The following is a 14,249-nucleotide window of genomic DNA, read 5'->3' on the forward strand; positions in this document are numbered from 1 at the left end:
GGTCAGAACGTGACACACGCAAGCAAAAAGCAACACTGTCAGACATCTTAAAGTAAATTATGTTGTTATTATGTTATGTTATATCATTGTTCAGTGATTATTGTAATTTGTCTGATGATCATAATACTGATGATGTGTTATGACTCAATCTTGGTAAAATAGTATTATTCTATAATGAGTGTATTCAAATAGTTACAGTTTTCTTAAAAACAAATTCAGAAGTGTTAGATAGAACCTTATTGCTGAACCCAGATTGACATTTCAGAGCCACAAGGTTATACTGTATCTGAGATTGCACCCCCCTAAAGAAACTGATTTACAAATGTCTCAGGATTTTGATATTCTGCACTTTAGGTATCTTTAAGGTGAGGACCTTAATGGGTTATGAAAAAATAATTCACTACAAAACAGTTCTGAGATCTGGGATGTGAAAATGTTGATAATTATTATCTCAGAACTATGCTTTGCGTAGACAGACCTTCATAGTCCCATGGTCACGATCTCTAAATACATAATGTCTATTTGTTTGAGCCTTGACCCACCACTCAGATTATATTTTGGCCCACCATGCCCAAAAGTTTGAGAACACCTGCTCTAGTGTAATTGTGTTTCCATCAGGAGTGTGACACTAAAGACTTGGGGGGAGCAGAATCAACAACCTCTGCATCATTCAAGACAGTTGCTTTGTGAGAAGGTGTTGAAGTTCACAGTTAGCCATTGTTATGAAAAGTACACAGGGCCTGGGCTTGGACCCAAGTCTGGGCATATCCCTCGGAGCCATGGCCCAGTGAGACCCGGGTGCCGGCCCATGTATACGGAAACCGAAAAATCTGTCTTTTAGGCAAAACACCAGGATAAACCCTAATTGGAAACTCGCCATTAGCCCACTGAATTAGCCTACCCATGAGTGATATGAGTGAATGCATACATTTCCTCTACTATGTTACCTAGTAAATGCAAGCACAAACTGTCACGCCCTGTCCGTAGAGATCTTTTTATTCTCTATGTTTTGTTGGTCAGGGTGTGACTCGGGTGGGAAACTCTATGTTCTGTGTTTCTATGCTTTGGCCGGGTATGGTTCTCAATCAGGGACAGCTGTCTATCGTTGTCTCTGATTGGGAATCATACTTAGGCAGCCTTTTTTCCTTTTGTATTTTGTGGGTAGTTGTCTTTGTTAGTGGCCTGTATAGCCCTAGTAAGCTTCACGTTCGTTTTTGTTGTTTCTTGTTTTGTTGGCGACATATAAAATAAAGAAATATGTACGCTCACCACGCTGCACCTTGGTCCAATCATTTCGACAAGCGTGACACAAACAATGTCACGTTACATTAAAATACCACCCATTGTGCAATTTAATTGTTCATACATAATTACATAATACAATCAAATATAAAAAAAATGATATATTCCTTATTGATCAACATATACAAACTTTAAACAATTTTTTAAATACATTTCCCAACACATGAATAGAGCTTTAATGCCTACTAACATATGTCACACACACACACACACACACACACACACACACACACACACACACACACACACACACACACACACACACACACACACACACACACACGCACACGCACACGCACACGCACACGCACACGCACACACACACACACACACACACACGGCTACTTTATAGGGTCTATCCAAAGCAGTAGCAGCAGCAGGTGGGTTCCTTGTCTATCTTGTACTTCCCAGAGTCAGGCTGGTCTCTACACTCAGCCACAAAGGCCTTCAGCTGGGACACCAGGACTCTGTCCTTCTGGTGTTGCTGAAAATAAACAGTATGGCAGTTAACTTTCTGAACATTTACATACAGTACTATACTATTACCATGTTACATAACCACTGTATTGTGTGCTGTAACGTTACATATACCAGGAAGGAGAAGCAACATCATACCAGATCATTGAAGTAGATATTTTCTCATTGAACAGGCATACAGAAGATAAACAGGGATGGTTACTTTTGATTATGTCATGCCATGTTAATTCAAAAGCTGACCTTGATGGTCTCGTATGTGTCTGTGATGAGGGCAATGAACAGACTGAGCACCATGTAAATGAAGAGAGAGAGGAAGGAGTAGAGGTAGAGCCTGCTGAACAGCCACACCATGTATCTCTTCTCTCTCATCTTCTGGAAAGTGGAGTACAAGTCATCACCGTTGATCAGAGAGAACAGGCACTCCGTCACCTTGTCCAAGGTCCGGAACTGGTAGAAAATCAATTGGTAACACTTTGCATTAAGGTATGTTGTGTTATAAAGGATTATAAACTTGTATTAGTTATACGTAATAAACCATTGTAACACATTGGTTAAATTTGTAGCCCTTCATATACTGGACTGACCTTATATATGTGGATTCTAAAATATCTTGGGCCTACATATACAGGTACCGTATACCTTTTTGGTTTTTAGTGTACCTACTTACTTTCTCATGATACGGCCCCAGAACGATCCAGCCACAGAAACAGTAGCCCAGGTAGATCAAGCCAGCGCAGCAGGAGAAGCGGATCACATTTGGAAACGCTGCCCTTAGGGCCAGAATCAGGATCTAGGAGGAACAAGGAACCTTACTCATCTATGTTTCACTATTTGAATATGTGCAGTCCTTTATGAACTATGTGTACTGTAATGTTCCTATTCAAAGAACAAATCATTGCTGTGGTGCTGATGGAACATTGCTGTTAAATTGAGTTCATTTCTTATGTTAGTCCTTACGTTATATTTCTTAAAGAAACCCAGGTAGCGGATAACTCCAACCCAGACAAGCATTGTGGATGTCCCAAGCAAAATACTGCAGACATCATAGTTTGTAAGGTCCTGAAAAATACAGAAATTTGAATGTAATATTGGACATACAGACACATGAACAAAAGGTATGTGCTCAGGTGTAGTCACTACACCTTAGTCTGTATTCCTATTTTGAGGGCGGATCCAGCGATGGTCAGTGTATCGCTGACGATGATCAGAATATACCAGCCGTTCACAAACTCCATGCGCTCAGACCAGGACACAGTTTTACCAAAGTAGGTGTGGAAGAACGCAGTGTAATGCTGAATGAGAGAAACACACACCATAAGCAAAAACACATCAATATTAACGCTATTGTTATAGTGAGTAGGCGATCATGAGCTGGGTATGCTTCTACTTGTATATTGTATGAATGCCTGACCGTATTCATGGTATGTACAATCCTAATATTTAACCTATTACCCCTATAGAATGGTCTTGTTAACTTACAAACTGGAGCTGAGATCCTTTGCAGACTGAGCGTGTGCACAAGATGAGTGAGATAAAGCAGGCGAGGATGACGAGGGAATCGAACAGCAAGAGGTGGTTGTTCTTCCCAGCTGCAAATTCAAATTCGGTAAATTAGATAGTGACACTTTTTCCCCATGCAGATAGGATGATGAACATTAACATTCTGAACATTTCCTAAATGTTTTAAATTGTGCCTCCTTCTGGCATTGAGAGGCACAGCCCATGTTAGAACTACAGTATGTTACAAATAAGAAGACGTGACAGTCTGACTCAGCTCACTAAACACTCTAAATCTTAACTACTGAGGTCACAAAGAATGTAGCTTATACTCAGACAAATCGTATGCTGACTGAACTAAAACAGTTTGTGAAGCAAAGCATTTTTTTTTTTTTTACATACTGGGATGATCTTATGATATACTTACAAGTGCTTGCAACATTCCAGTCTTTACATTCATTGATTCCAACATTATTTTCTAAGTTAATCTTTATCCTCCCACTGTGCGCACGATTGTCAAACATTATCTGCCAAAAATAAAGTCAGACAGAGACATCATTTGCTAGTGAGTTCTAGCAAGGATGACTGAATCCAGGTTTCAGCAGCTGGATTTCGACTGGTTTAAGTAACATTTTAAATGGACCATTACTAGAAAACTGAGAATTGACTAGTTATTCCATGACACAAATTAATGCGTAAACTTTGTTGACTCGCTAATGGTTTCCATTTGTCTTCTCCATTGACACAGAGGACAGCTGCATCCCACGTAAAAGCCTAAAAGAGCTTGAAGAAGTTGTTTTCTGAGTCATACAACCCACCACCTACAATTATACTAAAGGCATAACAGTCTGGGAGCTCGTGGTGGCGCACTGTCTGCAGGTTGATGGCTTTCAACGTGAGGTAGATGTTTACTGACAACAGCCTGAGTGAGAGATAAAGAAACATTTATGATTACAGACTACAACAAAAGAAACCTAATGTAGGGGGACAACTGCAGTTTGACTGTTGGTCTGGTCAATCACCTTTTAAAATCCAGAGAAAAGTTAATGTCTCTTGACAAAGTTTTATGCCCCAATGGCTCCAGAGGATATACGGAAATACATTCTGTAAGGAAAAAACAGAAAGGTATTCATAATATACTTTAATCCACTTTAATGACATGACACATTTAGGTCTCTACACTTAAGATTCAGTGGAAACTCTTGTAATGGTTACAAACAATTCCCAAACTTCCTGTTTCTGTAGTCACACGAATGAACTGACAATGAGATAAATACTATACACTGAGTGTACATAACATTAGGAACACCTGCTCTTTCCATGACATAGACTGACCAGGTGAATCCAGGTGAAAGCTATGATCGCTTATTGATGTCACCTGTCAAATCCACTTCAATCGTTGTAGATGAAGGGGAAGAGACAGGTTAAAAAATATGTTTAAGCCTTGAGACAATTGAGATATGTATTGTGTATGTGTGCCATTCAGAGGGTGAATGGGCAAGACAAAATATTTAAGTGCCTTTGAATGGTAGTAGATGCCAGGCGCACCAGTTTGAGGGTGTCAAGAACTGCAATGCTGCTGGGTTTTTCATGCTCAACAGTTTTCCGTGTGTGTCAAGAATGGTCCACCACCCAAAGGACATCCAGCCAACTTGACAACAGCTGTGGGAAACATTGGAGTAAACATGGGCCAGCAACCCTGTGGAAAACTTTCAACACCTTCTAGAGTCAATGTCCCAACAAATTGAGGCTGTTCTGAGGGCATAAGGGTGTGCAACTCAAAATTAGGAAGGTGTTCCTAATGTTTTGTACACTCAGTGTAAATCTACTACAACAACAATAAAGAATCTGGGCACTGACAGCGGTGAGAAGCCAGAGATCTGTAAATAGGAGAAACAGTCCACGGTCAGTGTTTAGTTGAGCATGTAAGCAGATATCTAACAGATGGAATGGATTAACCTAACAAAATAACTTACATACTGTTTATTCCCAGTCAATGTGTGTGCATATATTAAAACTAAACATTATTCTCCCTTATCATATATATTTTTTAAGATATCTAAACCATGTTATTATCCTCTCTTATAGAACACTTGAGGCTATCACAAAAAATAAATACATAATGAAATGGTGTGCTCTTGTACCTTTGTCTACATGTGGGTCTATATCAAAGGTGTCGTTGCCAGGGGAAATGCTGCCTTTCCTGAAGAACTCCTGACAGAGGGTCAGAGGGGTGTACTCGCCCTCTATCTTCTCATACGCATGGTTCCCTACCGTCAGGTTCTGCAGGTTTATAAACTGAAACAAGGAAAATATAGTGAGACATGATATACAACCATGTTCTTGGCCAGATTTGTCACAGGTGGAGCAAATGAGGAAATTCACTATATTGTTTTGTTGTCAACATGTTTAGGGTAGCTATAGTTTCACTATAAACAACACCGTGCTCCACTGTTTGATAAGTCTCATATGACTGTGTAACAATTTTAGATGACACACCGGTGAATCAGCTACTGTATCCTTTAAATACTGTGCTGTAATCTACATAAGACATATCATTTACACTGGTAGCGAACAAGCAGTGAGAAAGACTTCGCTGTTTTTAGGCAATTTGAAGTCTACATTACCCTATCGATGATGTAATAGATGTGGTCGTACACATCTGTTTTGGTGTACACTGCGTATCTGTCCACACGTTGGTCCTTATATTCTTTCAGGAAGAGGTGTTTAAACACAATCAGGTTTTCCTCTTTAAAGGTCACCATCATCTCGTTACTCAATCCAAAAGACATTAACTGAGGAAAACAAACGTGTAATAGATACATACATCAATTATGCATCTAACAAAGCATTTGAGATTTTTCATTGTATTACATTTTATTAAGTGAATAAAATATTTTGGATTTTAGACATGGTCTTTCTAGGGACTTCCATAATTGTGTAATGCCACTTTGGCTCACAGTCATGGTTTAATGGGGAAATGGTTAAATCTTTGGGTATTTCACTTCTCTCTAGGCGGGTATATTGTACCTATATTTTACATGACCGACAGTAGTAGCCCAAGTCTCCTCCTACACTGTATTCTACAGTAGCCTACCTGGAACGTGATGATGGCAATTTTCAGAATCTGTAACATTAGTTTCCATGGTTTCCGGCCCCTGGCTCTATATTTTTCACAGGGGTTCATAAAGAAGTACTTGAGCCTCCTCCTGAAGTCTTCCACCACTTTGGAATCACCGGGGCTCTGGCTGGAGATGGGGCATCGGGTGCAGTGGCCATTTGGGCTCCTCTCCTCTGCTGGCCCCTGGGGCACAAGTGGCTCCACATCATCCATCTGGGCAAGGAGATCCTTCTATACTGTAGATACCACTCGATTAGTCACACACAGATTTACATGACAGCCAAGGTCAAGGGAAGAAGTGGCAGTGGTTAAAATGAATCAGCATTCTGATTGTCATTTCAGCTGGTGTTTGGTCAAACACATGATTTCACCATCTTGGAATTATGAACTAGTACTAGGCTACTGAAACTAATATAGAGAGTCAGGCAGAGTCAAACACACATGTTTCTGAAAGTGCAGAATAATGTGATGAAATAGAAAGAGTTCAGCCATTCCTTTCATTTTGATCTTCATCTAAACAGGTTTGACTGCATTCAATGACTTCTGTCGCTGTCACTTTTTATGCTCCCATGGGCTCCATAAATTACACTAAAACATGATAAATTACACGAAAACATGATAAATTACACTGGCCTGTGACATCTACGAACACTTCTTATTTTCCATTACTCATTAACATGAAGATGTAGGCCTACAGCAGAGCAAACACATAAACAACTTTAAAAATACCTTTATATTGGTAAAACGTAGGAAAATGTAATGTGGACCACATAAAGTTGCTGTTCAACTACAATTGATACAGTCTGTCTAACACAAGTGGCAAAAAAACAAAACATTTACTGTCCCAAATCACCAAATATAAAGCAAGATACAACCTCGCTATTTGATCTAAATATTTAAATGTATTCATCTTTGTCTTTGTCATCATCATAACACTTTGCTAGGTTATTCCTACTAAAAGTTGGAACATAAATGGAACGGCGACGGTTTATAATTTACCTGTGATCCAGAGATGCACCTGCCGCGCTCTACTGAGCAGATTGTTTGGTGCGTGAACAAGCACGTTTATTTTTTCTGTCAACATCGGATAGAACAGACACGGAGACAGTCGATCACTGTGACTGTCATTCTCTCGCGTCATTCTGCGGTTTTCCTCTTTTTCCATAGTAGCGGGAAGATGTTTGGAGGGGAATAAAAAAGATCCCCGTGCCAAAGACGGCTATAGGTCCGCTAATAAAGGACTAGTAAAGGCCCATTGCACTACTTTTGTGGAAAAGGAGAATGTTCTAACTAAAAAATGTTTTGCCCTTGCTACAGATGACTATATTGGTCTGCTAACACAGGATTAGTAAAGGCCCAACCAGTTGCGTTTGGGGGACAATGCAAGTGCCCCTGTGACAACAATTTTGGACCCCCTTGTGGCCCCCCTAAATGTGGAGTATGAAATAATTTTTACATAACACATTTTTGCTATCATTCTTTTTTTTACATCCGTTATTAGACAGTGGCAACGATGTTGATTATGAATATTTTTTATTGCATTTTTATTGAATTTTATTCACATTTCTCAGGGGGTGCTGCAGCACCCTCAGCATCCCGCTGCTATGTGTCCACCCCCCCCCCCCCCTCCCCCTCCAAAAAAACGAGTTCCCAAATACAGAAGGCCTAAGGATAGAATGTATTTCTATGAGCCATCAGATCTTTAACAAACATGAACACATTTTACCGGAAATTAGGAATGTCTCGTGTCTCAATATTCCTTTGATTTATTTATAGATCTAAATGATCAAGATCTCCAACATAAAAAGTAGACACATCAATTATCAAAATTATTAAAATGACATAATCATTCTTCTTTTTGATAATAACAACATTGTACCATTTCTCATTAATGCCCTATCACAATAAGAAAAGTAATCTTTAATAATATAACAATACTCTAGTCAAGAGTAAAAACAAACCATTTCAGTGTAGGCCTATCACATTTTGTAACTACAGTTTGTGTGCCTAAATGCATACGATGAACAATTTATTCCAGTGTTTTGTGTAAATACAGAGAAGTCGTCTTCTGATGATCTGGGATCCTTACAAGGACAAATCCCTACTGTAGCTGGCATGGTGTGGCATGTTGATGCTAGCATAGATATATAATTGTTTAATAGATATGGATGCCAGTTAATCATGAACTCACCCAGAATTCATAGGAAAGGATCAGTGTTGGAGAATGACGACCTACTGCGACCTTAGTCCAAGTCCAGAATAAAGTGAACCTAGTGCCTTCAGAAAGTATTCACACCCCCTGACTTTTTACACATTTTGTTTTGATACAGTCTGCATTTAAAATGGATTAGATTGAGATTTCTTCTGTCATTGGAATACACAAAATACCCCATAATGTCAGTGTTTTTGAAATGTTTAAAAATGTATTAAAAATGAAAAGATGAAATGTCTTGAGTCAATAAGTATTCAACCCCTTTATTATGGCACACCTAAATAAATTCAGGAGTAAAAATTGCTTAACAAGTCACATAATAAGTTGCATGAACTCTATGTGAAATAATAGTGCTTAACATGATTTTTGAATGACTACCTCATCTCTGTACCAAACACATATAATTCTCTGTAAGGTCCCTCAGTTGAGGTTGTGGGGTTCGAATCCCACCAATGACCAGTATGAAAAAACCCCCCAAAAAAACAATGTAAGCACAAAATACTGTAAGTCGCTATGGCTAAGAGCATCTACTAAAATGTAAAAAATGTAAACCACATAGACCAGGGAGGTTTTCCAATGCCTCGCAAAGGACACCTATTGATAGATGGGTAAAAAAAAGCAGACATTGAATATCACTTTGAGCATAATTACACTTTGTATGGTGTATCAATACACCCAGTCACTACAAAGATACAGGCATCCTTCGTAACTCAGTTGCCGGAGAGGAAAGAAACTGCTCAGGGATTTCACCATGAGGCAAATGGTGACAGAGTTTAATGACTGTGATAGAAAACTGGGGATGGAACAACATTGTAGTTACTCCACAATATTAACATAATTGACAGAATACATAAATTCCAAAACATGCATCCTGTTTGCAACAAGGCACAGAAAAATGTGGCAAAGCAATTCACTTTTTGTCCTGAATACAAAGTTATGTTTGGGTCAAATCCATTACAACACATTACTGAGTGCCACGCTCCAAATTTTCAAGCAGAGTGGTGGCTGCATGTTATGGGTATGCTTGTAATCGTTAAGGACAATAAACAGAATGGAGCTAAGCACAGGCAAATCCTATAGTTAAACCTGGTTACCAAGAAGACAGTGAAAGTTCTTGACTGGCAGAGTTACAGTTTAGACTTAAATCTACTTGGAAATCTAGGGCAAGACTTGAAAATGGTATGTCTAGCAATGATCAACAACAAATAGACAGAGCTTGAAGAATTATGAAAACAATAACGGCCAAATGTTGCACAATCCAAGTGTGGGAAAGCTCTTAGAGACTTACCCAGAAAGACTCACAGCTGTAATCACTGCCAAAGGTGCTTCTATAACGTATTGACTCAGGGGTGTGAATACTTATGTAAATGAGATATTTCTATATTTCATTTTCAATAAATTTGCAAAAATTGTCATTGTGGGGTATTGTGTGTAGATAGGCGAGATTTTTATTGTATTTAATACATTTTGAATTCAGGCTGTACCACAATAAGTCAAGGGGTATGAATACTTTCTGAAAGCACTATGTCTCAACCCAACTCTCTCTATGTGTAAGGAAGGGGCATTTTACAAAAGAGGACTTGATATAAGCAGAGTAAAATTCATGAGGGTACAGCTTATGATTGAGGCATCATTAGTAAGCAGTTACTTGTTTCATATTGAACCCAAAATAGGTTTGTCCAGCTTTCGGATGACCCAGTGTATAATGTAAGGCATGGAACATACTTTAAACAAATAGTAACTTGTAAAGTATCACTTAACTAAAACCATTGATAAAACACATACACTGGTACAAACAACACATTTGAAGAGTGAATGTTTGTTATGAGTAATGCTGGGAAGTAGTCCAGGGTGGGGGGTCTCAGTAAGATTTTGGTGGGGGCTGAGGTGAGAGGTCCCTGTATGACATGGAAGTGAGTGTGGAGCGTGACCTCAGGGGCTGGAAGTTGACGTCCCCTCCGCTGATCGCCGTGCTCCTGTGTGGTCCAGCGTCCATGTTAGATGAGGCCTCTGGCAGTAGCAGCACTTCCTGCGGCAGGGGGGGAGCCCCTGGGTCTCCAGGCCTGGGCAGTGTGGAAGAGACCTGGGATGAAGACACAGCCATGCTACCCCCTCGCATGGATGACAACACCTCCTTCCCATGGCTGGAGGCAGCGGGCCGGTTGAGGAAACTTAGGGCGTCAGAGGTGGATGGGCCCCCCTTTCCGTTGTAAAACAATGTGGATGCCAGGTTGGACTCATATGACAGTGTCCTGGAGAGGTCTTTATTGACCCCGGATGTGTCCTGAGTTGGCAGGAAGCCCGAGGTGGAACTGGATGCCCCTGCTGTAGAGGGCCAATGGGAGATGGTCATGATAATGGTACTAAGACAGTGAAAGACTACTGAGCTAAAGCCTATTAGCTCGGGGAGCTAACACACAGTCAGGTCTCAGGCAAGGTTACCCGTCACTCAAGTGTGGTTCACCGAACCTCCTCTATTACATGTTGTCAAAAAATTAATAAAAAACCACTTGAACACACACACACACACAACGTACCTCTGAGAGACTCCATCTTCTCGTTCTTCACCTTCTGCACTTCATCAGTGATCTTGGTAATCAGGAAGTTGAGCGTACGTCCTTGTTGGATGGACTCGACCAGGGCGTCCAGTCCCCGAGGGTTTTCAGCCAGGTAGTCCAGGAGCAAGCCTGTTTTCTTGGTCTGCGTGATCCTGCAGCTGATCTCCTCTGTGTCGTCTCGCGTCAGGATCTTCCGCGAGCGCAGGTAGTCAAAATGACGGTCAGCCCGGATCTTTTCACAAAGGTACGGCCGCAGCCTCGTCAGGACCTAGACAGAGAACAGCAAGATGGAAACTGTGGGGGTGTTGAAGGATGGGTTCTCGACTATCTGTATCTTATATAGGGCCAGTATTAATTGACATATGTTTTATCAAGTGTGTGTGACCAGAGGACTGACTACTGACGGCTATACTGTAAATGCACCGAAGGACAGGTAAACATGCGTGGGATAATAATGATTAAAGTACGGACATGCCTTTGTTAATCATTAATATTAATGGGTTATGTAGTGGCTTCCTTTTCTCTTTACCATAGCCCTAGCCTGAAGAGGGGTTGTTTCGTACGCATACAGTCCACACTAAGTCTCCAAGCGGCCAAAACATTCAATGAGATCCAGGGATATGGTGCAACAAAAAGGTTTATTCTTCTAATATCTAACAAAAAAAAAAGATTATCTAATCAACTTAAATCAGAGATTACTTGACATGGAAAATACATAACATGACCTGTTTGTATGTCTGTATGGTCAAAAAACTAGCAAGGACTCCTCCCCCCCAAGGCCCAACTTCCAGCATTTATCCTAACACACTTACCACAGTACAATGAATAGGCGAGAGGGGGCGGGGGGGGGGGGGGGGAACTAAGTTACACTAACAACAAATGAATACATCTCAATCAGGTAAATATAAATCATAAAAGGTACGTACCTAATATTTCATCATATACATTAATATTTAATATATTTACACAAATGTACATGGAGCTCTGTATGTTCTGTCTTTTATACAAATATGTCCAAATCGGCTCTAACAGGTTAGGTATAATACGCGAAAGAATAATTTTATTTACACTATACACACATAGGCTTCTATGAAAATGGGGGTAGCCTATAGAGGGTGCGGCATAAGTTGGTTACTTTCACTTCTTTATTATGCGCATTTCAACATTTTAAGTTAATAACTTTATGGTAAATAATTATTGTAAAACCAACTCACTAACAGTTGAATTGACAGTCAGACAAATAGGCCACTTACTTCCTTTTTTATATCGGCCATTTCATCTTCTGTCAGGTGAGTTACATCCATCCTACCTAAGGTGTCAAATGCAAGTCTTCCGGGTACTTTACGAGAATAAAATGTCACACTAAAAATATTTTAACCAAAAGATAGGCTCCGGTACACGGATATTGTATTTTCCAGTGCGTAACTCTTGTCTAATAGCCTATAGTCTAGTTATTTGCCGATACAAAACAGAAGCTTCCAGAGCCTCGGTAAATATACGTTTTTCATTAGTGAACCGCTGCCAATTATTACTTCCTGATTCCATGGATGAGTTAACGCAAGTCATGTATGGGCAAGTGAATGATGAGTGTTTTTCATTCAGTTGTGCTATACTAGTCGGCTACTATCGCATCACCACTGTTTTTTCCATTCGGGGATGAAGAGCATATTCCAGTGTTCAAATAATCTATTGTTATTCTCTGATTTCTTATTTTTTTGCTTGACATGGTCAAATAACTGAAGCATAGAGTGGGACCTGTTTTTCTAATTTGGCGAACAGAAACTAGAAACTAGAACCTATGTGAAGCTAGCCACAATTTGGGCAGACTCGCCTGCCCAAATTGATGACGTTGTCGCGCAGCTGAGAGTCGATTGGAGACGAATGGGTTCAGTCAGTAGTCCTGATGAGCCCTTCCCAGCTAGCTAGTTTATGCTGGCTAGCTATCAACAACAACAGCATGGCTTAGTTAAAAGTCGAGGGGAGAGAGAATAGTATTGGACACCATCTGGAAGTCACCGTGACAGGCCAATTAGCTAACATAACGACAAACCGGTGTTAATAATCAATGCAACGTGTTGTGTTGCAACCTGGTCTCAGTACATTTCGTAATAAATTCGAGACAGGCTTGAGTATGAAATGTTACTTTTCGTATGGTATATATTAATTTGTGGATGTCCATCACTCATTTCGTATGATATGTTACAAATGACAATTTGTATTATATGTTACGAATTTTCAAAATGTACAATATGTTACAGATTTGCCAAACGTATGATATGTTATGAATTCTAACTAGGTGGCTAACGTTAGCTAAGCTATGAGTTAGGGTTAAGGTTAGGTTGAAGGGTTGCTGTTAGGGTTAGCTAAAAGGGTTAACTTTTTCACATGTACAAACAAAAGGGTGTGATCATTCTACAGTGGTCCCTGCAGCGTATACTCAAACAGGTGTGATTAGAATGCTTATTTAGAACGTCCAGTTTTGATTGACAGCATTTGAGCTGGCCACACAAATTTTTCACAAGCATTTTGCACAAACACAGTCCTTATGTCCTGAATGTGACCAGTTTATTTTTGGATGCAATGTTCAGACATTCACAGAAGTAGCAACAGCATAACACAATTCTCATCCAAACCGGAAAATGTAGGCTACATTTGTCCTAGTGTGAAATGTGTGAAACAGCTAGCTAGTTAACGGGGTGCGCGCTAATAGCGTTTCAATCGGTGACGTCACTTGCTCTGAGACCTTGAAGTAGTTGTTTCCCTTGCTCTGCAAGGGTCACGGCTTTTGTGGAGCAATGGGTAACGATGCTTCGAGGGTGACTGTTGTCTATGTGTGCAGAGGGTCCCTGGTTTGAGCCCAGGTAGAGGTGAGGAGAGGGACAGAAGCTATACTGTTACATTGCAATAAGCATTCTAATCACACCGGTTTGAGTGTACGCTGCAGGGACCACTGTAGAATGATCACACCCGTTTGTTGGTACATGTGAAAAGGTTAACCTCTTCATTCTAACATCTTTGGTCTGACAGATGTTTACGTGACACCCAGAATGCATTGTATAATGTCAACAAAGATGGCGCCACA

General features: G+C 40.2%; 2 protein-coding genes across 2 annotated transcripts; both read right to left on the bottom strand.

Annotated features, from left to right (window-relative positions):
• Nucleotides 1-1,430: 1,430 nt before the first annotated feature.
• mcoln3a (mucolipin TRP cation channel 3a) lies at nt 1,431-6,624 on the bottom strand. Its single transcript, XM_055884231.1, has 12 exons — nt 6,374-6,624; nt 5,904-6,071; nt 5,421-5,574; nt 4,299-4,380; nt 4,102-4,198; nt 3,704-3,803; nt 3,259-3,368; nt 2,922-3,071; nt 2,737-2,838; nt 2,447-2,569; nt 2,020-2,226; nt 1,431-1,786 (listed from the first exon to the last, which is right to left on the bottom strand). The coding sequence occupies exons 1-12, from the start codon at nt 6,608-6,610 to the stop codon at nt 1,658-1,660; spliced, it is 1,659 nt and encodes a 552-aa protein (XP_055740206.1). The 5' UTR covers nt 6,611-6,624; the 3' UTR covers nt 1,431-1,657.
• Nucleotides 6,625-8,858: 2,234 nt separating this feature from the next.
• LOC129824201 (B-cell lymphoma/leukemia 10-like) lies at nt 8,859-13,158 on the bottom strand. The gene is made up of 3 exons (XM_055883660.1): nt 12,421-13,158; nt 11,147-11,435; nt 8,859-10,934 (listed from the first exon to the last, which is right to left on the bottom strand). Exons 1-3 carry the CDS (start codon nt 12,469-12,471, stop codon nt 10,471-10,473), a joined length of 804 nt encoding a protein of 267 aa, XP_055739635.1. The 5' UTR covers nt 12,472-13,158; the 3' UTR covers nt 8,859-10,470.
• Between the last annotated feature and the right edge of the window lie 1,091 nt (nt 13,159-14,249).

The sequence above is a fragment of the Salvelinus fontinalis genome, chromosome 26 (genome assembly GCF_029448725.1).
Source record: "Salvelinus fontinalis isolate EN_2023a chromosome 26, ASM2944872v1, whole genome shotgun sequence".
Taxonomy (NCBI): Eukaryota; Metazoa; Chordata; class Actinopteri; order Salmoniformes; family Salmonidae; genus Salvelinus; species Salvelinus fontinalis.

Coding starts and splice junctions, on each gene's coding strand:
- mcoln3a (XM_055884231.1), bottom strand. CDS start 6,610: ATGGATGATGTGGAGCCACTTGTGCCCCAGGGGCCAGCAGAGGAGAGG. Junction 6,072..6,373: donor TTGCCATCATCACGTTCCAG/GTAGGCTACTGT, acceptor TGTTTTCCTCAG/TTAATGTCTTTTGGATTGAG. Junction 4,199..4,298: donor TTTTCTCTGGATTTTAAAAG/GTGATTGACCAG, acceptor TCTCTCACTCAG/GCTGTTGTCAGTAAACATCT.
- LOC129824201 (XM_055883660.1), bottom strand. CDS start 12,471: ATGGATGTAACTCACCTGACAGAAGATGAAATGGCCGATATAAAAAAG. Junction 11,436..12,420: donor TGGCCGATATAAAAAAGGAA/GTAAGTGGCCTA, acceptor TTCTCTGTCTAG/GTCCTGACGAGGCTGCGGCC. Junction 10,935..11,146: donor GAAGATGGAGTCTCTCAGAG/GTACGTTGTGTG, acceptor GGCCCTCTACAG/CAGGGGCATCCAGTTCCACC.